The sequence below is a fragment of the Struthio camelus genome, chromosome 7 (assembly GCF_040807025.1).
Source record: "Struthio camelus isolate bStrCam1 chromosome 7, bStrCam1.hap1, whole genome shotgun sequence".
In the NCBI taxonomy this organism is placed as follows: Eukaryota; Metazoa; Chordata; class Aves; order Struthioniformes; family Struthionidae; genus Struthio; species Struthio camelus.
The window spans coordinates 37,034,196-37,053,289 of record NC_090948.1 but is presented as its reverse complement, the minus strand read 5'-3'; the positions used below and the strand labels follow the sequence as shown (position 1 = coordinate 37,053,289).

Sequence of the window (19,094 nt, the reverse complement as noted above, 5' to 3'; positions counted from 1 at the left end):
TCCAGGAGGCGCATCTTTGTTTAAAAACATACATGAATTATATAGTTTATCAAACGGTTGTTTGGATGCTTAGAGGCTCACCAAATTAGGAGTATATCAGATGAAGAGGTGAAGCCAATGTCAGCGTCCTTGCAGCCTGGCACCCTTCCCTCCCTCCTTGTCTCACGTGAGACTGCGGCTCAGATGTGCTTGCTCACAGCAAGTGGTACAGGAGCCCCGCGGGGAGCGCGCTGTGCCGAGCCGTGGCTGAGGGCTGCTGCGGTGACACCGCTTGGCCCTGTGGGACGGGGTCAGCCAGCAGGCACTGCTGTCCTGTGCGCTCAGGGCTGCGTTCTGCTCCCAGGAAATGAGATTTTGCATTTTGCACAAGTCTTCAGTGGCTTAAAGGTAGCCCTCTAGTAGTAGTAGCTACTGTAAGCTGATAGTGTAAGCCTTCCTTTTACCTCCCCTTCATTCTCTGTGTGTTGTGGTGGTTTTTTGGGTTTTTTTTTTAAAACCTCCTCCCTATTACCATTCTCTTGTTCCCTTTAGCATGGGCAATGTTTTCACTTCTGTCCTGTCCAGACGCATCTGTTAAGGTTGATATAATGTTCTCTTCATCCTCCAGAGTGTTTTTAGGATGCAGCCTTTTCCTTTTTGTCTATGATGCTAAAGTCATCATCTCACATCTTACTATTAGAATTCTATTTTGACTGTCGCAGCTAAAACACAGTTTTGCTGAAGAAAGAGCAGAATCACAGAGAACGTTGAAATCCAGTCCCAAATGTTTGAAAAGGAACACATCAGTTTTAGGAGGGGGAATTTTAGTCAAAATTGTTGAATTACTTACAAGAATGAGACTAAAGAAAAGAATTGGCCCTGGTGACCTTTTATTTCGGGTGGCAGTCATAGCAGCCTGCTTTGCAGTAGAGATTGTAGGTTTGGCAGGAAAGTAGTTTCCTCCTTGCTAAAAAAGCAGCTCCTAAATTTGGCCAAGTTGAAAGCTTTTGGGAAAAAATAAAAACAGTTCAAGGAACTTACTCAGTAAAGCATCTGATTTTTTTTTATTTTTTTTTTTAAGCAATTAACATCTTTGAAATTTTATTAAATTATTAGATTTATCATCAGTACAGTCTTTGAGGCTGCATATATAATAAGCTCTTGAAACACTGAGTATGCTTCATCCCCCAAGATATTTCCTGATAGTGCTGCACATGCTGTTTCAACATTGTGAAGCTGAGTATGATTCAGCCAGGGACTAGAGACAAAGCCAGGCTTTTCCTGTAATGGCTGCTTGTGGCTGGGCTGGGCTGGAGCTGAACTGTCGTGTGACCGCAGTTTAATCTTTCTCCCTCTTCTGGACACCCCAGCAGCATGAAAGAAAAAAATGGTCTTTACAGGTAGCTAAAGTCTAATTTAAAAGTAAGTAGGATAAGAGCTGAAATGAAGGACAGACAGAGATTAGAACAAGGAGTAAGAGGAAAGGAGTTGGCACTGAGTCAGAACAGAGGAACACGTGAGAAGCCAGGAGCTCGTGGGCGAGGAAGGATGGAGCTTGCAAGCTGAGGAGACTGGGGAAGGGCTTGGGAGCTGGGGGCCTGGAGCTGAAAATGCTAAAGTGAGACCAGAAGCTGGTTATGCAAAAAATGGAGACTGAAAATCATTGTGGAGATAACAGAAGGATGGAAGAGAGGAGGAGCTGGGATAGGAGAGGAAGAAAGGGAATGCTGGACATAAAGACACGGACAAAAGTTAATAAACTGAAACTGGGTGAATGAGGAGGAGCTTTGGGACTGCCGTGAAAAGCTGGAGACATGGAGAATGTAGTTGGGTCAGAGAAGCCAGCAGGGTGAAAGCTGAAAGGCACTTTGCAGGGGCGTAAGGAGGAAGGGTTGGAGAGAAGCCATTAGGAAGTGTGTCCTCCTGGGACCCAGTCTGGTCCAAGGCCAGGAATGCAAGACCTCAGCGTGTGGCTTGTTCTATTCCTGTCCCTGCACATCTGCGGGGCGTGCTGGCCACGCTCGTCTGCTGTGGTCCTTGCCTGTGCAGCCTGGATGTGGTCCTGGATGAGCTGCTCCTGCAGCTCAGGGTGGCGGTGGGCGAGTGGGCCACCAGGTCCCAGCTGCGCAGTGAATGATGTGGATGTGACAGAGAGGAGGATGGAGTTTGTGTTTCTCAGCTGTCCGTTTTAAAATGTAGATAATCATGTGCAAAAGGTATTTTTAAAGGTCTTGCTAACATTGCAAAATTATACTCTAAGACCACTTGGAAAAGTCTAAATTACTGTTGCTTTTGCACTTCTGATTGCTCTCTTAGATGTTGGCATTCAAAATACTCTTTACGACCATTCACTGTTTCCTCATGCAGAGTGCATGATGGACCCAGTTTGGTGTAAATATGAGTATTTTAGTGGAGAAAGCTGTCAGCTGTAAGATCCTGGCCTGTTGTTGCAGACATTTGAGCTTGCTTAATGTATGAGGCAGAGGTCAGAAAGCATGATCTCCAGGAGAGCCACGGAAGTTGACTTGTGCAGTTGCTCAACAGCAAGTCTTAAGCAATCATTTGAACTGGGCTTTTCATAGGTTGTCACTAGTTGGCTTTGCTTCATTTCCTCTGCGCTGGCTCTGGGACCTGGAGTTTGGTTGTGACGGCAGTGAAACCCGCACAGTTAAACCTGAACTCAGTGGCAGCGTTGACTGGGTGTATACATGCTACAGCAACAATACATGCAAGGAGACTTATAATCCTGATGATCAAGACAGACACTGAGTATGAATAAAACTGTTGAACCTCAATTTCTGGATCTTGAAGCTGTAAAATGAGTACTGTATTATACAGTCTTCCCATCTGCCTCCAAAAGTGGGCTTGTGGAGATGAGTTTAAATTGATACTTGGTGAAAGGACAGTGCACAAGTTTTCTTTGCGCTTGATGCATCTTAAGCAGGAGCTAAGGTCTTACTGGTGTATGTATTTTTGAATGTTTTGTGGGGCCGTGAGTAGGGATTGGATCACTCAGCTGCCTTTCTGAACTGCTGCAACAGAGAAGAGAAACTCTGTGGTTACTTATGGAAAAGACTTGGCAGATGCAGAGCCTGAACACCAAGATCTAAATTGTTTTGCCAGCAAAGCAATGGGCATGTGACTAGGCTATTAAATAGCTTCCATATAACCTGCTGCTGCCACTTTCTAGCCTTTCAGATTACTTCTCTATGGTTACTATTTGTAGGCAGGAATTTTCCCATCATTTGTCATTATGGATATAAAAAGATTTAGTTAGATAAGAAAGTTGCACGTTGAAAATATTAGCCTAATTGACCTTAAAGCATACTGAAAATGTTCCATTTGCATTTCAAAATGGCTTTCTGAATAAAAGTAAAATTCACAGGCAGTGCTGTGCCAGAAGCACTTGCAATTTGCTGTCAGTGTCATTCACATTATATGTTGTGCTATGAAGCTTAAAATCAAGTAGAAATTATTTAAACCTCTTTTTTTTTTTGGCTGGATTCCTCAACGGCTTTTTTATTTCTTCCTCTTCTCAAGGTCCATACTCCTTAAATGGTTATAGGGTGAGAGTATACAGACAGGATTCTGCCACCCAGTGGTTTACTGGTATAATTACTCATCATGATCTCTTCACTCGCACTATGGTTGTTATGAATGACCAGGTGAGTTTGATACGTAATACTCAGAAAACAAGCCCCAAATAAACTGCGTCCTGGGATCTTTAATATTTTTTATGGTACTCTGAAATGCACCAAACTGCTCACTTCCAGCAGGGAAAATCTGTTGCTTATTGCGCTGGAAGTGCAGCATGTCTTGGACTAGCAGTTGATACTGACGCTGAATACTTGTGCAACTATATGATTAATTCCAGTCCCACAGTTTTGCTTTGTTTTGTTGTCGTTATTTGACTAGCTAAGTCTTTGAAGGGAAGCAATCTAATTTTAAGAACTGGTCTTCCCTGTTGGCTCTGTTTAGAATTTCTTTTCTCAATGCTAAAATCTTGTAGCACTCTGGTAACAACTACCTTTCTCGAACAGTTGAAGTATCCGCATTCCACAATTTACTGCATCAAGCATTTACTACAGCCTTATTTTACGTTTGCTGTGGTGGATTTTAGTTGTATTTCTGAAGTTAGTTTTATGAAAAGCATTAGCACTGGTATTTTTAGTGGCAGTAATGAATCCTATTTCAGGACACCCGAGTAATGACGCAATGTTAATACAATAAATGACTCGTCTGCCTTGAAATGACTGACAAAATCATATGTAACAATATAAGTTTAAGTCTAGTCTAATGTTCAGGTCCGTTCTTTCCCCTTCACTTGCTCTAATTATTTTTCCCAAATATCAGCTCTTTGCTTTGTAAAGCATTAATTAAAGAGCTGTTTAATATTTCTTTCTGAAATATCTCCCATCACTAGTAACACTCTTAAAGTCTTAAAGAGTTCTTTTCTCTGGTCGTTTTGTTTCCTGTCTTTCAATAGTTTTGCTTCTGTTGGAAGCATATTGTAATATGTCTCTGCAATACATTGTCTAATATATGAAATATCGATGTTTCGTGTAATTTATATATTTTAATTGCTATTAAGGATTATCCTCTTTGAAGACTTTAGTGTCTTTTAATTTGAAATTTGCATTTCAGTGAAATGGAAGGAGCAGTGATGTGATGGTGGTAACTTAAAAAAGGGGAGGGGAATTATCTTTGCCATGAAATGATAATGCCTTGATTTTACTCTCTTCCTAGCCTTTGAGAAGTTCTACCTCAATCCTCCTTGTCAAGATTAAGTAGGCTTTTATCTGATTAGTCTTTAGCACGCAAAGTAGGCTAGCTATCGGTGATTAGGCTAGGTACCGGAGTAGGCTAGGTAACACTGATACAGAAAATATAAATTGGACAGTGTCTGAGCAACTGCTGATTATAGTTTTTCTTTTTTAATATCCAGGTGTTAGAACCTCAAAATGTTGATCCTTCTATGGTTCAGATGACCTTTCTAGATGATGTTGTTCACTCTTTGTTGAAAGGTGAAAATATTGGCATCACTTCACGCCGAAGGTCTCGTTCCAACCAGAACAGCAACACAGTTCATGTAGCTATATTTCTCTTTTTACCTAAGTATCACTGTCTGTTGCAAATACTACATAAACATGTTTGAAGTCACTAATCAAAATTGTGTTAAGTCATTAATTACAAAATTATTTTTAGGGTCATTATACACGTGCGCAAGCAAATAGTCCCAGACCAGCAATGAATTCCCAAACTGCAGCACCAAAACAGAATTCTCACCAGCACCAGCAGCAGCGCAACACTCGGCCAAACAAAAGGAAAGGCTCCGACAGCAGCATGCCTGATGAAGAGAAAATGAAAGAAGAGAGATACGATTATATTGGTCGAGGAGGTAAGAGCAATTACTGGAAAGCGAGGGAGAGAGTCTTCAAACTCTATTAGACTGAAAATGTAATAGATGTGTTTTTTCTCTTTTACAGAAAATCCCAAAAACAAAAATAAACACTTCCTTAGTAAAAGAAGAAAACCTGAAGAGGACGAAAAGAAATTAAATATGAAGAGGCTGCGGACAGACAATATCTCAGATTACTCTGAGAGCAGTGACTCAGAAATTTCAAATAAAAGATTAACAGATTCATCCTCAGAGCAAAATTCAGAAAATGAGTTAAAAAGCAAGAACACTTCAAAGATAAATGGGGAAGAAGGAAAATCCCAAACTATAGAGGGATTAGAAGAACAGACACTAACAGATAGGCAGTCTCCATGGGATGAAATACAGGAGGATAAAAAACATGAAGAGACAGAAAGACTGAAGTCATCTGTCTTAGATCTGCAGGAAAAGTCTTCACTCCATGCAGCAGAGCAGCCAACACCTTATGAGCAGAACACCAAGGATCCACATGTTCAAGAGTGCAGTGCAGAAAAACATCATACCACGGAATTAAAAAATGAGCAGTGTGTACCCAGACCTCCTACTCCAAAATGTGTTGTTGATATAACTAATGAAAACAACTCTGAAAAGGAGAGCCAGGATAACGCTGCAAGTACCTTTGGTTTGCAAACGGTTCAGAAAACAGAATCTCACAGCAGTGATTTAAAACAGAAGTTTGCAAATGCAAATTTCCTTGAAACAAGAAAACAGGAAACTGATCAAAGTTGGGTTAGCAGTGTTGTTGTTAACAAGACAGATTTGATGCAACCTGGGGTTGTGAAAGCGTTATCGATAACTGAACATTTAATTCCTGAAAAAGAAAAAGTGCCGTATGGCTCATTTATATCTTCGTTAAATGTAGCTTCTCTAGCGGAAGAAAGCAAACTACATAAACAAAGCCCAGTCCCTGATTCTGTGAAGTCAAAACCTAGTGCTTCAGTTGATCATCCTAAAACAAAGTCACCTGATGTTAAGCCTAAATTCACCCAGTCTTCTGATACTGTGAAGTCTAAGGTTAGTTCGCAAAACAGCCATGCTACTGGATTAACAAGGTCAGCCAGTAAAACTGAGCATGATTTGCCAAGGTCTAGTTTCCATCCAGTTCCAGCTAGAGTTAGTGCTCTAGAAGCTACTAAAAGTCCTCTTATCATTGACAAGAACGAACATTTTACAGTATACAGGGACCCCACTCTGATTGGACAAGAAACAGGAGCTAATCATATTTCACCTTATTTGCATCAGCATAATTATCCACTGCATTCCTCATCCCACCGAACCTGTTTAAATCCAAATGCTCATCATCCTGCATTAACTGGTTCATCCCATCTGTTAGCCGGGTCTTCAACTCAGACTCCATTGTCCGCTATTAGCACTCATCCTCTTAGTACCGCATCTCACCATTCTGTTCATCACCCTCATCTACTTCCTGCAGTGTTACCTGGAGTGCCTGCTGCCTCCTTGCTGGGTGGCCATCCACGACTAGAGACTGCTCATGCTAGCAGCTTAAGCCATTTGGCATTAGCCCACCAGCAGCAGCAACAGATGTTACAACACCAGTCTCCACATCTTCTTGGACAAGCTCATCCTTCTGCTTCCTATAATCAGCTAGGGCTTTATCCAATTATTTGGCAGTACCCAAACGGAACACATGCTTACTCAGGACTTGGTCTGCCCTCCTCGAAATGGGTCCACCCCGAAACTCCTGTTAACACAGAGGCTTCCTTGAGAAGGGTAAGTTGTGCTGATTTAATTACATTTTTAGTTGAGGGTGGTGTCTCCTCGATAATAGTTTTCTAGGTACAAACTTGGTAGTCCTCTAATTGTGTCACAGAGGATGCAGTAAGATTGGGTTTTTGCACAGACAGAGAACTAGAAATGGAAATCCGGTAATACTGTTGTTTTGCAACAAGAGTAGGGAGTTCTTCAGCACCTTGATTTCCTGAATATTTTAAAGTAAGATGGAATGTTTAGGTTTTAAACTTATGACCAAGTGAGGTCAACCAGCTGGTTTGAGACCTTAAGTCCACAGGGTGAATATTTGTTATTTAAAGCTGTGAAAAATATCAGATGGGTTAAATACTGGAAGAAGTAGGACAGTCATTTATTTTCCTAGTGAAATTTCCTGTATGCTTACTGGATAACGGGGAGAGGCTGACACTGAAGGAATCCTAAATTCAGTTAGAAGTTACGAAGAGAAATATCCTGTAGCATCGATAAATCTTTCTTGCCCCCTCTGCCTCCTGACTTTACACCTGTCTATGTACCTTCTCTTGGCTTATCTTTTTCTCCCCTTCTGCTCCGCTTTGCACACATCCCTTCCTTCATATCTGCTTCCTGCTCCTCTGTATTCAGGTCAGGGTGATTCCTCTGTCTCTGTGCTGAGTATAACCACTGAAGTCTCAGGAGAAATCATTTGTGCTTTTCAGCTTAGTTCCCAGTGCTGCGGTGGTGGTTGGCAGGCAGACACAGAAACTACAGGAAAAATTTTCTCAGCCCCTGCAGGCTTGGAGACAACATGCTCATCGCAGACACCTTACAGGAACAGTGTAAAATAAGGCATGTGCAGTGCAGACAGAAGCTTTGGAGAGCGTTGCTGCCAGCTTCACTCAAACCTCCACTGAGCATGTGCATACTGGTTTTTAGAGGCTTGCAACTTGGCCTAATTTGGGCAGATTTTCACAGGGGCCACAAAAGGCATGTCGCTGACACTGGTCCTTCTGCCAAATTGAAAGCCTTTGCGTCAAGGCTTGGAGCTTTTGAATGTTTATAAAGTTTTGGGGAGTTTTGGGGTTTTTTTTATATATTATGCAGAAAACTATTCTTCCCCAACCTCATTCTTGGGAATAGCCAAACCATTGTGGCTGAGTCTTCCCAAACATTCAGTTTGAGCTGGCCTTGTAATTGAAGTCACTCTCGTCTAAAATGAGATCAAGTCCAATGCAGCAGGGAGAAAAAGCCTAAGAGAAAACTATAGGTGGATTTATCTTTTTATGTTGCTACCTACTCCACCCCATACTGAAGTCCATTTTGAAGATGTTACGATAGACTGTTTTTGCTTTGACTGCCTGAAGTATGCACCCATGCATACTGAGGCATGTAGCTTTTTAATTATGTTGATATGTGGCAATTGTCTTGTGGTGACTTGTCTTCTGGCTCTAGCGCTGAAGGCCTTTTTTGAATATATCTTAGAACCTCAGAATGGGTGTTCCCAAAAGCAGTTTGCCTGATTGCCCTTCTCGTAGAGAGGGATCTGTATTTCAGCAGTAATGGCGGCAGCAGCCCCCTCGGCTCGGGGCCGAGCTGCACAAACGTGCCAGAGGAAGGGAGTGAGTCCCCGAGCCCGCATCTTCTAGCACTTCCGGGTGGCAGTGGCAGCTCCTGTCTGTGGGCTCGACCTCCATGGCTACCGGTGGAGTCATGAGGCTGCTTGGGCAATCTTTGCTGCCGGAGCAGATGTTCCCCCTTTCTTCTAAGGAGAGGTGATGGGCCTCTTTTGCGTAATACTTTAATGCAGCTTACAGGGTATTTGTGGGAACTCACCACAGCGTGGGAACTCCTGGCATAGGAAATGTGTGTGCTAAAACTGTTGGTGAAAACCCCAGGAGGTTAGTTTAAATATTCAGAAGTTTAGCAATGAGAACTTCAGAGTTAGAGCACCTGCAGATCTGTTCTGTAGCGTGTGCATGTGTCATGAGAGCTTTCTGTGCTGCTCTTCTACTACAGCAGTTCTGAAATGGGAGCCACACAGACTGGGGAGCCAAGAGGGCGGTCAGCTGGGCAGGCTCCTGGGAGCAGAGGAGGGGCCGAGGTGCTGGCGGTGGGAGCTGGGGTGGAGCAGGGCTCAGAGGCTTCGGGATGTACGCGGGAGCTCTGCTATTCCCTATCCCCAGCACGGGTTGGGGACCACCGCTCCCCAGCGATGCGCTGCTTCTTTCTTCCTAGCCCACTAGTCAGTTCGTATTTCTCGTAAGCAGGCCTCGACTTGGCGGATGAAAGGAGAATAGAGACTGAGAACTGCTGTTGATCTGTTTCTCAAATTTCAGAGAAGATATGCAAATAGAAGCTTACCCAAGTAGTCAACTTTATTCGAAAAAAAAATTTCTTAAGGCAATCGTGGTGTGTATAAATGAGGAGGTTAGGACTTGGCTAATAATTGGTATTGCCTGACTATCGAGTACTTAGGTATGCAGTGCAAAGATGCCATAACATAGTTTATGGTTTAATAGTATGTTGACTATGAAATTATGTCCTATAAAATTATTTGGACGAATGAAGTGATTAATTAATATCATCATACTTAATCATGTGTCCTAGGAGGGGGAGGGAGGAAGCAACTAGGAAGGAGCTGTTTATACCCGTTATATTCGGGTTTGTTATGTAGTTTCAGATGAGATTGTTTTCAAGAAGTACTCAGCTATACGTGTCTTTTAAAATAAATAGTTCTTGCAGTTCATTGAACAACTAATGAATGGTCTGTTTACTAGTAACTGAAGTTAAGTGCTCTCGAGCTGTCATTGCTTTGGTAATTTTCATGAAAGACCCTAAGGTGCAGGTCTAGTAATGGCATGTTCCTGCCAAATACTTAAACTGTTTGAAGAACGCTTGTGGATTATATTAACTATTTTGTATGCTGTACATCTAGAGAGAAGTATGAGATGTCCCAGTTGTTCAAAAAGTGACTTTAGAAGTTGCATTTTATTTACTGTATGTGATTTGATGCTGAAATATATTACTTCATTCTGCTCATTGGTAGGATTTGAAATACAGTATCTCTTGTGATGCTCTGCTGAAGATCGCATGATTGTTTTGAAATAGGTTTGTTTGTTTGTTTTTTTTTGTTTGGTTTGGTTGCTGTTGACAGAATACTCCGAGCCCGTGGTTGCACCAGCCCACCCCTGTGACCTCAGCCGACAGTCTCGGTTTACTGAGTCACATTCCTGTGAGACCATCCAGCGCAGACCCCCTTCGGCCTCTCAAGCTGACAACGCATTCTAGTCCGCCCTTGTCCAAAAGTATAGTAGAGCATCACAAAGAGTAAGTTCGCTGTCGCTTAAGTCTGTGTGCAGGGTGTAAATAGAGTGCAATATGAGACTGTAAATTTCAGCAGCTGATGTTGTCTTTTCGCTTGGTTGTAGTGTATTTGTAAATGTGGATGCCTGCGATGTAGGAAAGCTTGTCAGCGTGCCACAAAACAGACTTTACTCTGTTAAATTTCAGTAGTACTTGGATTCCCAGGTTGTCTGAAAACTTATGAAAATAGTACCTACTACAAGGGAAAGTTTATTTTGTGTTAATAGATAACTTTGAAGCATGGTAAGAAAGGTCCTGTTTAGCTTGTTGCAATACATTCGGACTAAGCTGTGTCTGCTTAACCTTTTCCAAACAGAGAACTGGAGAGGAAAGCATTTATCGAACCTTTGCGTTCCGTTACAACTGCCCCCATAAAGACTGAGCTAGAGCAAAGCAGAACACAGACCACAAAAGAGGGCCATATGCACAGACATTTTGCAGATCCAATGTTGAACCAGCTGCCAAGGCCACCTCAGGAGACTGGGGAGCGACTAAGCAAATACAAAGAAGAACACAGGCGAATACTCCAAGAAAGTATTGAAGTTGCTCCTTTTACAGCTAAGATAAAGGCGCTGGAGGGGGAGCGAGAGAACTATTCTAGGGTAACATCGTTATCTTCAAGTCCCAAAAGCCATTCAGTAAAATATGAGAAAGATGCAGAGCGTTCTGTATCAGAACTGTATAAAATGAAGCATTCGGTTCCGCAGAGTTTGCCGCAGAGTAACTATTTCACCACGCTGTCTAACAGTGTAGTAAATGAACCACCAAGATCATACCCGTCCAAGGAAGCTTCAAATGTCTATGTTGATAAGCAGACTAATTGTCCTTCGACAGCAGCTAGTCCCCAGTCTCTCCCTTCTTACATTTCTTCTCTTTCCAAACCTCCCCCTTTAATAAAGCACCAGCCAGAGAGCGAAGGCTCTGCAAGCAAGATAACTGAGCAGCTTTCACAGTCAGTGCAGTCTCACTCAGTAACTTCTTTTAGAAGTGACAGCAGGAGCCCTACTCATCTGTCAGTCTCATCTTCGAATACACTCCGGAGCATGCCTGCCTTGCACAGAGCCCCAGTGTTTCACCCTCCGGTTCACCAGAACCTGGAGAAGAAGGAAAGCAGCTACAGCAGCCTGTCACCTCCGACTCTGACTCCTGTTCAACCTGTTAACGCTGGTGGCAGCAAAATACAGGAATTGCAAAAGCCACCAACTTTAGTACCTGAACCGAAGGAAGCTCAGACGGTTTACAAGGGCATTTCTGAACAAAATTTGTCAGAAATATGGAAGCCTAATAATGCCCCAAGTAATGAAAAAATGGAATGGCATGTTGAAAGAATGAGCGGAAAGTCACAGTCGGCTACAGCGTCTGTTATTGTACGTCCTCCTTCTAGTACGAAATACGATAGCGTACCAGTGATGCAGTCGGCTTCCAAAGATCGAGTTAGCGAGAGATCTTCAGCTGTGACAAATCAAACAGATTGCCTGAAAATAGCGGAAGCCAGAGAGACTGGAAGAGTCATTCTGCCAAATATGAACTCAGACAGTACTCGCACACACTATGAAAAGAAATTTCCAGCTGTCTCGCAAGGCAGCCTTCCTAGCTCTGTCACCCCCACCACAACTATGATCTGTAGTACCAAAACGGATGTAACCACATCAGCAGCTACAACTACCAGTGTATCAAGCTGGAGTAGTTCAGAAGTGACTTGCTCCTTATCAAACACGGTCCTGGCCTGCGCGCCGCTGGAGTGTGCTGCCTCGAGAGCCACAAGTCAGGCAGCGGCGCAGGCCCAGGCGTGCAAGGCCAGCACTGCGGCTCCAGTTACGCCAGGCAGTGGCAAGGCCGGGAGCGCCACACAGCCCAGCTCGGGGTTCTCCACCTCGACCGATTTTGTCCATTTGAAAAAGCACAAGGCAGCGTTGGCCGCAGCTCAGTTTAAAAGTAGTAACGCCAGTGAGACCGAGTCCAACTCTGTGAAAAATCAGACATTTTCAACCTCTCTCTCCCTAGACAGTGCTATCGTCTGTAGTACAATAAACAAAGCAAACTCTGTAGGCAGTGGGCAGGCTTCCCAGACAAGTCAGCCAAACTACCACACTAAGCTGAAAAAGGCTTGGCTAACAAGACATTCGGAGGAAGATAAAAACATTAATAAAAAAGAGAATTCAGGGAACAGTGTTTCAGAAATTATTAAGCCATGTACTGTCAATTTAATAGCTTCTACATCAAATGATTTGCAAAATAACATAGATAGTAAAATCCTGGCAGATAAGTTTGTGAAAGAAGATAAGCACCCTAGGAGAAAAGCAAAAAGGACTTATGAGTCTGGCTCTGAAAGCGGAGACTCTGATGAAAGCGAGAGCAAGTCAGAGCAAAGGACTAAACGGCAGCCCAAGCCAACTTACAAAAAGAAACAAAATGATTTGCAGAAAAGAAAGGGTGATACAGAGGAAGAAGTAAAACCGAATGGTGTTCTTAGCAGGAGTGCCAAAGAAAAAAGCAAGCTGAAGTTACAGAGCAGCAGTAATAGCAGTGAGTATATTCATTTGATTTGCGAAAGATGATAAACTAACGTGAACTCTCACCGTGTTAATCCTGGAGGGTTTGTCATGCATAAGAGCTGGGGAATGAGAAGGGTAAAAGCATGCTTTGTGAAAATGAGTAGGTATTGGGCTTGTCAGTCTTGAGGCTATCCACAATATTCCGGTTTAAGAAATGCAGTTTTCTGGTTTTGCTTAAGTGTTAACAAACTGTTTCTTAGCCTAAACGTAAGCAATGAATGAACTGATTTACGCTGTCCATCGTAATGCAGCATGGCAGTAGGCATGTAGATGTGCCACTTGTATTGACTTTGAGGGAGAGGTTCTCTATTGTTGAGGTTTAACTCCTGCTTTATTCAAAAGACCAGGAGCAGTTCCTTGAGGGCCTGATGCCGCTCTGTCATGATTGGATTAAATTAGTGAAAGGGTGGAGGGAGGGTCATTTCACGCTCCTAGCTAGCATGTGTATTCCATGCTGTTAACATCCCTCTCGTTTTAGGGAACAAAGCCGTTCAGGGAAGTACAAATTTCAGTTTAAATATTGTAATGCTGTTGGAGGTGCTTATCTGAAAAGAAACTGGTCTGGCAACGTGAGGGATTTTATTTAAGAGCTTACCTTACTTTTTATCCTAACTTACTCTTCTCTAAGGAGTATTCTTTGGTATTTATTGTGGTTCAGTATGAGAAAGTCAACCATTGAATTACTTTTTGTAAGAGCTTTTAAGTTGGTAAGAGAATGAGTAGTGCTCCCTGTAATTATATTCTTTGGCATTGCACTCCCTACTATATAAAGTTACTCTGCTAGTATCGTAGGATACTTGATGCCTAAGTTGTACTGGCAGTGTTGCAGTCTGTCTGAGGTATTTTGGCCTTGGCCCAGTGGCAGTATTATTACTGAGTTTTTTTGTTTTTGTTTTTTATTTATTTACTGTTATTTGCGTAAACCAAAGGGAAGATCAAAGAGAACAATGCTTTAAAATTTCTCTGAGTCTTACTCAGCTTCACATTTTTCAAGTGAACTGTAAGTACGTATATGTGATGTGCTGGCTCTGCATGACCTTTGTATTGTCGCAGAATATTTTTTATGGGTTTGTTTTAGAAGGATTGATAAGATAACATAAGGAAGGGCAGTCTCTTGTTTTGTCTAGTGTTACCTGAGCGTAAGAGCAATATGTGATGTTGCTTTATGGTTTAGTTTGACGGGATTAGGTCCAAAAATGGGCTTCAGGTGTCCTGTTGTGTTTTAAGTAGCACAGAGCAGGTATTGTACCTCAGGAGATGGGCCTGCCCCGGGGGAGCAGCTCCTTGGGCTGGCCTTCCTCTCTTGAAATCATAATAGACCTGGGTTCTTTATTTCTCCTACTTGACTCTTTTAATGGACTCCTATTTCTGATATTCATTTCTGTTTATCTTGGGTGAGCTTCGTTACAGTAGTTTCTGAGAGAGAGCTGGTCAGAGATTTTCTTACGAAAAAGACTTTCCACAAAGATCGCTCCAAAACACACACTCAACTTTGAAGAGTGTTCAGGAAAGAAAAGGCAGAGCTCTGGGGAGTCGCTGCCTGGGCTCTCCGTAGGTGGCTGAAGTTAGCCCAGCTCCAGGGGCTGGGCCCGGTGGTGATCTCAGTGTGTGGGTGGTATCTGGCAGGGTTGAAAGCTGCTTTGTCCCAGTGCCGTTGCGGGAAGCCCCGGGGAGCCTGGGCGCTCGCCAGAGCGCTTGGAGCTGCTGGCGCCCTCCTGCAAGGCCAGGAATGTCCCCAGCCCGCGAGCACAGGGGCATCCAAGTCCTGCCTGCCGGACTCGAGCTCTGGCAGCTCTGCGGTGGCTGCCAGGAGCTCTGGTTCCAAGGCAGAGTACATTTATTGGACTAGAAAAGCTGAACGTTGGCCTTTTCTGCTCTCAAGTTTGAATGCAGCTGGCCTTGCGCTGCCTGGGTGAGTTGGGAGCGTGGTGGGGCCCGTTCCTGAGGTTGTGAGCGAGTCTGTCACCTGTGAGCTTGCACAAGGCGTTGTGGCAAAACACAGCACTGGACCCACGTACCCGAGTCCAAAGTTAGCACCCTGCCCTCTGGATCATCCTGCGTCAGGTACGCGTGTCCTGCCGGGTGTACAGGACGCAAACTTCCCAGAGGAGAGAGAGTTTAAATGACAGATAGTCCTACCTCTCTGCAGTGCCACTGATGCCACTTATAAAAGTCACTAAAATGAGAGCCTGGCTTAATAACAGCATGGCTCAGTTTTGAAATGCATATGCAACAATTGCATGTATTACTCAGTAGATCTGCTCCTTGTGTTACTCAGTGCCAGATCTGCTGACTTTAATATCAAAAATAGAATTTGCTGCTTAGTCTTGCAAAGCTGGCACGCTTGAAGGGGAGTAGATGGGTTCTCTTCTTTCTTATCGCTCATATTCTACATTAAGCTCAAATGAGTTGTGTGTGACTAGAACTGCTCTTCTGTAATTGTACCTGTGTAACCCTCAGCAAAAATAAATTTTGAAGAAGCGTGAATTCCCCCCCTCCCTTTGCTTTCATTCGTTCAGTCGTTGCCCGTTTGCATACGTTTTCACTTGAAACAAAATTCAGACATTTCTTTCTTGGAGTATTGAATTTCTTTACTTGTTTGTAAGACTGATACTTTTAAGGTGGTTTTAGTGGGATATCTAGTGAAATGGTACTCTTCATGTAAGAGAAAATAATGTGTCCTAAGTATTCTTGGAGCTTGGCAGGTAGTTTAGTTAAGTGCTCTTGCCTGTGTGACTCTTATTGGGTAGCTACAGTTTTTAAACTTTGGTGCTGAAAGGTGAACGAATGGGAGTAGAATGACTTTGAGAAGTGTTGGATGCTTCCTGATCTAACTGGGGCTAAATATAAGGGTCTCCTAGTACCTCCTCTGAAACTCTTGTTACTTTTGCAGCTGGTATACCTCGCTCAGTATTAAAAGATTGGCGCAAAGTAAAGAAGCTGAAGCAAACAGGAGAGTCCTTTTTGCAGGATGATTCTTGCTCTGAAATAGGACCGAATTTGCAAAAATGCAGAGAATGTAGGTTAATAAGAAGTAAGAAAGGTGAAGAACCAACTCACTCACCAGTATTTTGTAGATTTTATTACTTTCGGCGGTAAGTACAGCTATTTCCTGATACGTAATGTTTTAACTTTTAAAAATAGTACTGACAAAGGACTTACATGCCTCAAAGCTTGTCTGATTTTTCTAGCTGAGTCAGTCTGATAAAAGGTAGTGCCTAATTTAATAGTATTTCAATTTTATTTCTTAATGCTTTTGTGGATTGACTTTATTGCTGTTTGAAGCTTAAAAGTAAAGGCATCAGAACGGCTGCGCAGTGTACCTTAGGCAAGCAGAAAACACCCTGCATCACCGTTACCCAGGTGTCTGACATCCGAAGTGGGATTTTCCAAAGGCAAGCTGCCGTTACTCTGGACAAGTTGTACAACCGCAGAGCTGCGCTAATTCGTGGTTGTTCCGATGCCAGCGTGTTGTGGGAACGCTGCTCGAGGTTCGATGGGAGTTTTCTGAGGACAGAGGAGTTCTGACCTCCTTTTTCACAATTACGGCCAATCAAGGAAATTTTGATTAAAAAAAAAAAAAGTATCCCAGAATGCAACACAGCCTGAGCGGAGCATGCAGCGCAGTTGTGGACACGGAACAAAATGACCCTAGTTTTTCCATGTGCTGTGTTGCCAGTACACATTCAACACAGTTTGGACAGGAAATTGCTGTTCCCCTGATTGAGTTTCATTTTTTAAAACGAAGCTTCAGTTATAAAACTCTGCAGTCTTACAGGAATCCTTTCAAGGCTGGACTCGGAGCGCTTCCTGTGTAGAAATAATTGCTTCCTAAAGTAGCAGTGCAGCAATGTTAGATTTTTAGGCTTTTCTCCTGTGTGAAAGAGATAACGTCAGTGATAAAGTTCTGCCAAGATTTTAAACACAATGATGGAATTTAAAATTGGGAATGTTTCAGAGTTATTGTGCTAAATGTTATAGAGTTGTAATTATTTTCATCGTGTTTAGAGAATAGGGCTTGAATTGGAAATGAGGTTTGCGTTCTTGTAAGTCCTTCTTTGAAGACTTATAATTTCTTTCTTCTACTTGTTTGTGAGATATGTGATACATGTGTATATCATTTTGGTACTTCCTAGTCCTGAATTCAGGATACTAAAACTTTAGTGTATCCGTGCATTCTGCAAGATGGAATAATTAATTGCTACTCCTTAAAAGCAGGCTAACTGTAGGGAGGAGAGGTTAACAGAATGGTGTCCTGTAGGGTTGCAGGAAAACCTTTAGCTATTTTAAAGGTGAGAAAATAGCTGTTAAGAAAATGTTATGTTATATTAGTGATTTGTGCTGCCTAGAGAGATTTAAATATAGTGTCCTAACTCCGGTTCTCTGAGAGCAGCAGAGTCAAAGGAGCTAACAAGTTTGAGGCAGACTGAGTGACTGCTGCCACAGCTCCAAAAATGAGAGATGAGGGATAAGTGGACCCAAGCTTTGGCAAAAACAAACAAACAAACAAACAAACGAAAGACCTGCTGTTTCGTCTGCCATTTTAAAGAAATAAGAAATATTACAGAAAGAGTGTGATGAGTAAACCGAATCCAAAAGGTGATCTGCCTAAAAAGTTAATTTTAGCTTTCATGTTTCTTCACTGTTGGTTTAAAAATCATTTTTGGCAATAGAATCTGTTTTTAAATACAAAATAGACAAGGCAGCATGCTGAAGCAAGTAGGGAAAGTCTACTTGTGGCAGAAGGTTAAACAGGCTAATTACTAAGTATACTGTAAGTCACAGAATATAGTGATACATGCAGTTAAACTGTTTGTTTTCATTTTTAGGTTATCTTTTAGTAAGAACGGAGTGGTTAGGATAGACGGTTTCTCCTCTCCTGATCAATATGATGATGAAGCACTGAGTTTATGGACACATGAAAACTACGAAGATGATGAACTGGACCTAGAAACTTCTAAATACATTTTAGATATCATAGGTGATAAGTTCTGTCAGTTAGTAACATCTGAGAAAACAGCCATGTCCTGGGTGAAAAAAGATGGTAAGAGGATCTTAAATGTTGCAACGTTGTGCGGTTTTATTCTTGGGCTCTCACATGTAGTGGCCTGTGGTCCTGGGCCCCTGGCCAGCACCGCAGCGGTCCTCAGGCTGAATGCGGCTCCCAGGCAGGCAGCAGGAGAGGCCGGCTCTCCCTACTGCACGGAGCGGGCAGTGTGCGGTGCAGGAGGGTTTCTCTGCACTCGTAACACATAATATTGAGTGGGAGTGTTTCTTCTGTATTACTTTATGCTAGGCTTGTGAACACTTTAATCTCTACAGTGTATTGGTATTGACCTTGGTGGGGTTGCTGAATGGTGTAGCTAAGGTGGTAAATGTTGAGGGTCTGTTTGTGAAGGATCACTTTCCTTTCCGCCTCCCCATGTTTGCTTCGGAGGGGAAAATTATGAATGCTTCATCTATACAGACCATTCGTTCTGTGCTTTGCATTGAAATTTCAGTCTTTTTATTCTGCTTATTTTGTATTTCAGCCAAAATCGCGTGGAAAAGAGCAGTGAGAGGAGTCCGCGAGATGTGTGATGCATGCGAAGCCACGTTATTTAACATTCACTGGGTCTGCCAAAAATGTGGATTTGTGGTCTGCCTGGATTGTTACAAGGCAAAGGAAAGAAAAAGCTCTAGAGGTCAGTTCTGTGCGAGCTCGCCTAGTCTGTATGCGGTTTGCTGCAGCTTGTGTGGAACTGCTCGTCCCCAAGTGTAACTGACTTTCTCCCAGTGTTAAATTATTACTGGTGTGTTTTGAAATGTCATAGACTTTTTTCAGTCAGTAAACACAGCATCAGTCATTCAGAAAGCAGCTGCTATGGTTAAGGGGCTACTTTAGGTCTTTGTCCGCTTTTCAGCCTTGCTGTGTGGGTTGTCGCAGATTCCTTGTGCCCCATCTCCCTCGCGGTGAAATCTGGCTGCTCTTCCCCTGTGAGCCTGCCGCTCCGCTGCACCTCCCTCTTTCATGGTAGCGCGCTGCTGTTCAGGCCTGCCTAGAGCTGAGGACC

The 19,094-nt window shown here is 42.9% G+C and overlaps 1 protein-coding gene across 8 annotated transcripts in view; it reads left to right on the top strand.

The window, feature by feature from the left end:
• The window catches only part of JMJD1C (jumonji domain containing 1C), a 168,382-nt gene that overhangs the window by 128,567 nt on the left and 20,721 nt on the right, over window positions 1–19,094 (top strand). For all 8 annotated transcript variants that reach the window (XR_011142260.1, XM_068950822.1, XM_068950824.1 and 5 more), the window contains 9 exons: window positions 3,520–3,644; window positions 4,925–5,068; window positions 5,185–5,377; window positions 5,466–7,147; window positions 10,278–10,450; window positions 10,803–13,012; window positions 15,935–16,136; window positions 17,871–18,085; window positions 18,573–18,725. Coding sequence is in view for 7 of the 8 variants with exons in the window: in XM_068950822.1 (XP_068806923.1) it covers window positions 3,520–3,644; window positions 4,925–5,068; window positions 5,185–5,377; window positions 5,466–7,147; window positions 10,278–10,450; window positions 10,803–13,012; window positions 15,935–16,136; window positions 17,871–18,085; window positions 18,573–18,725 (5,097 nt within the window). In the remaining variant the exon portion in view is untranslated. The remainder of the gene's footprint in view (window positions 1–3,519; window positions 3,645–4,924; window positions 5,069–5,184; window positions 5,378–5,465; window positions 7,148–10,277; window positions 10,451–10,802; window positions 13,013–15,934; window positions 16,137–17,870; window positions 18,086–18,572; window positions 18,726–19,094) is intronic.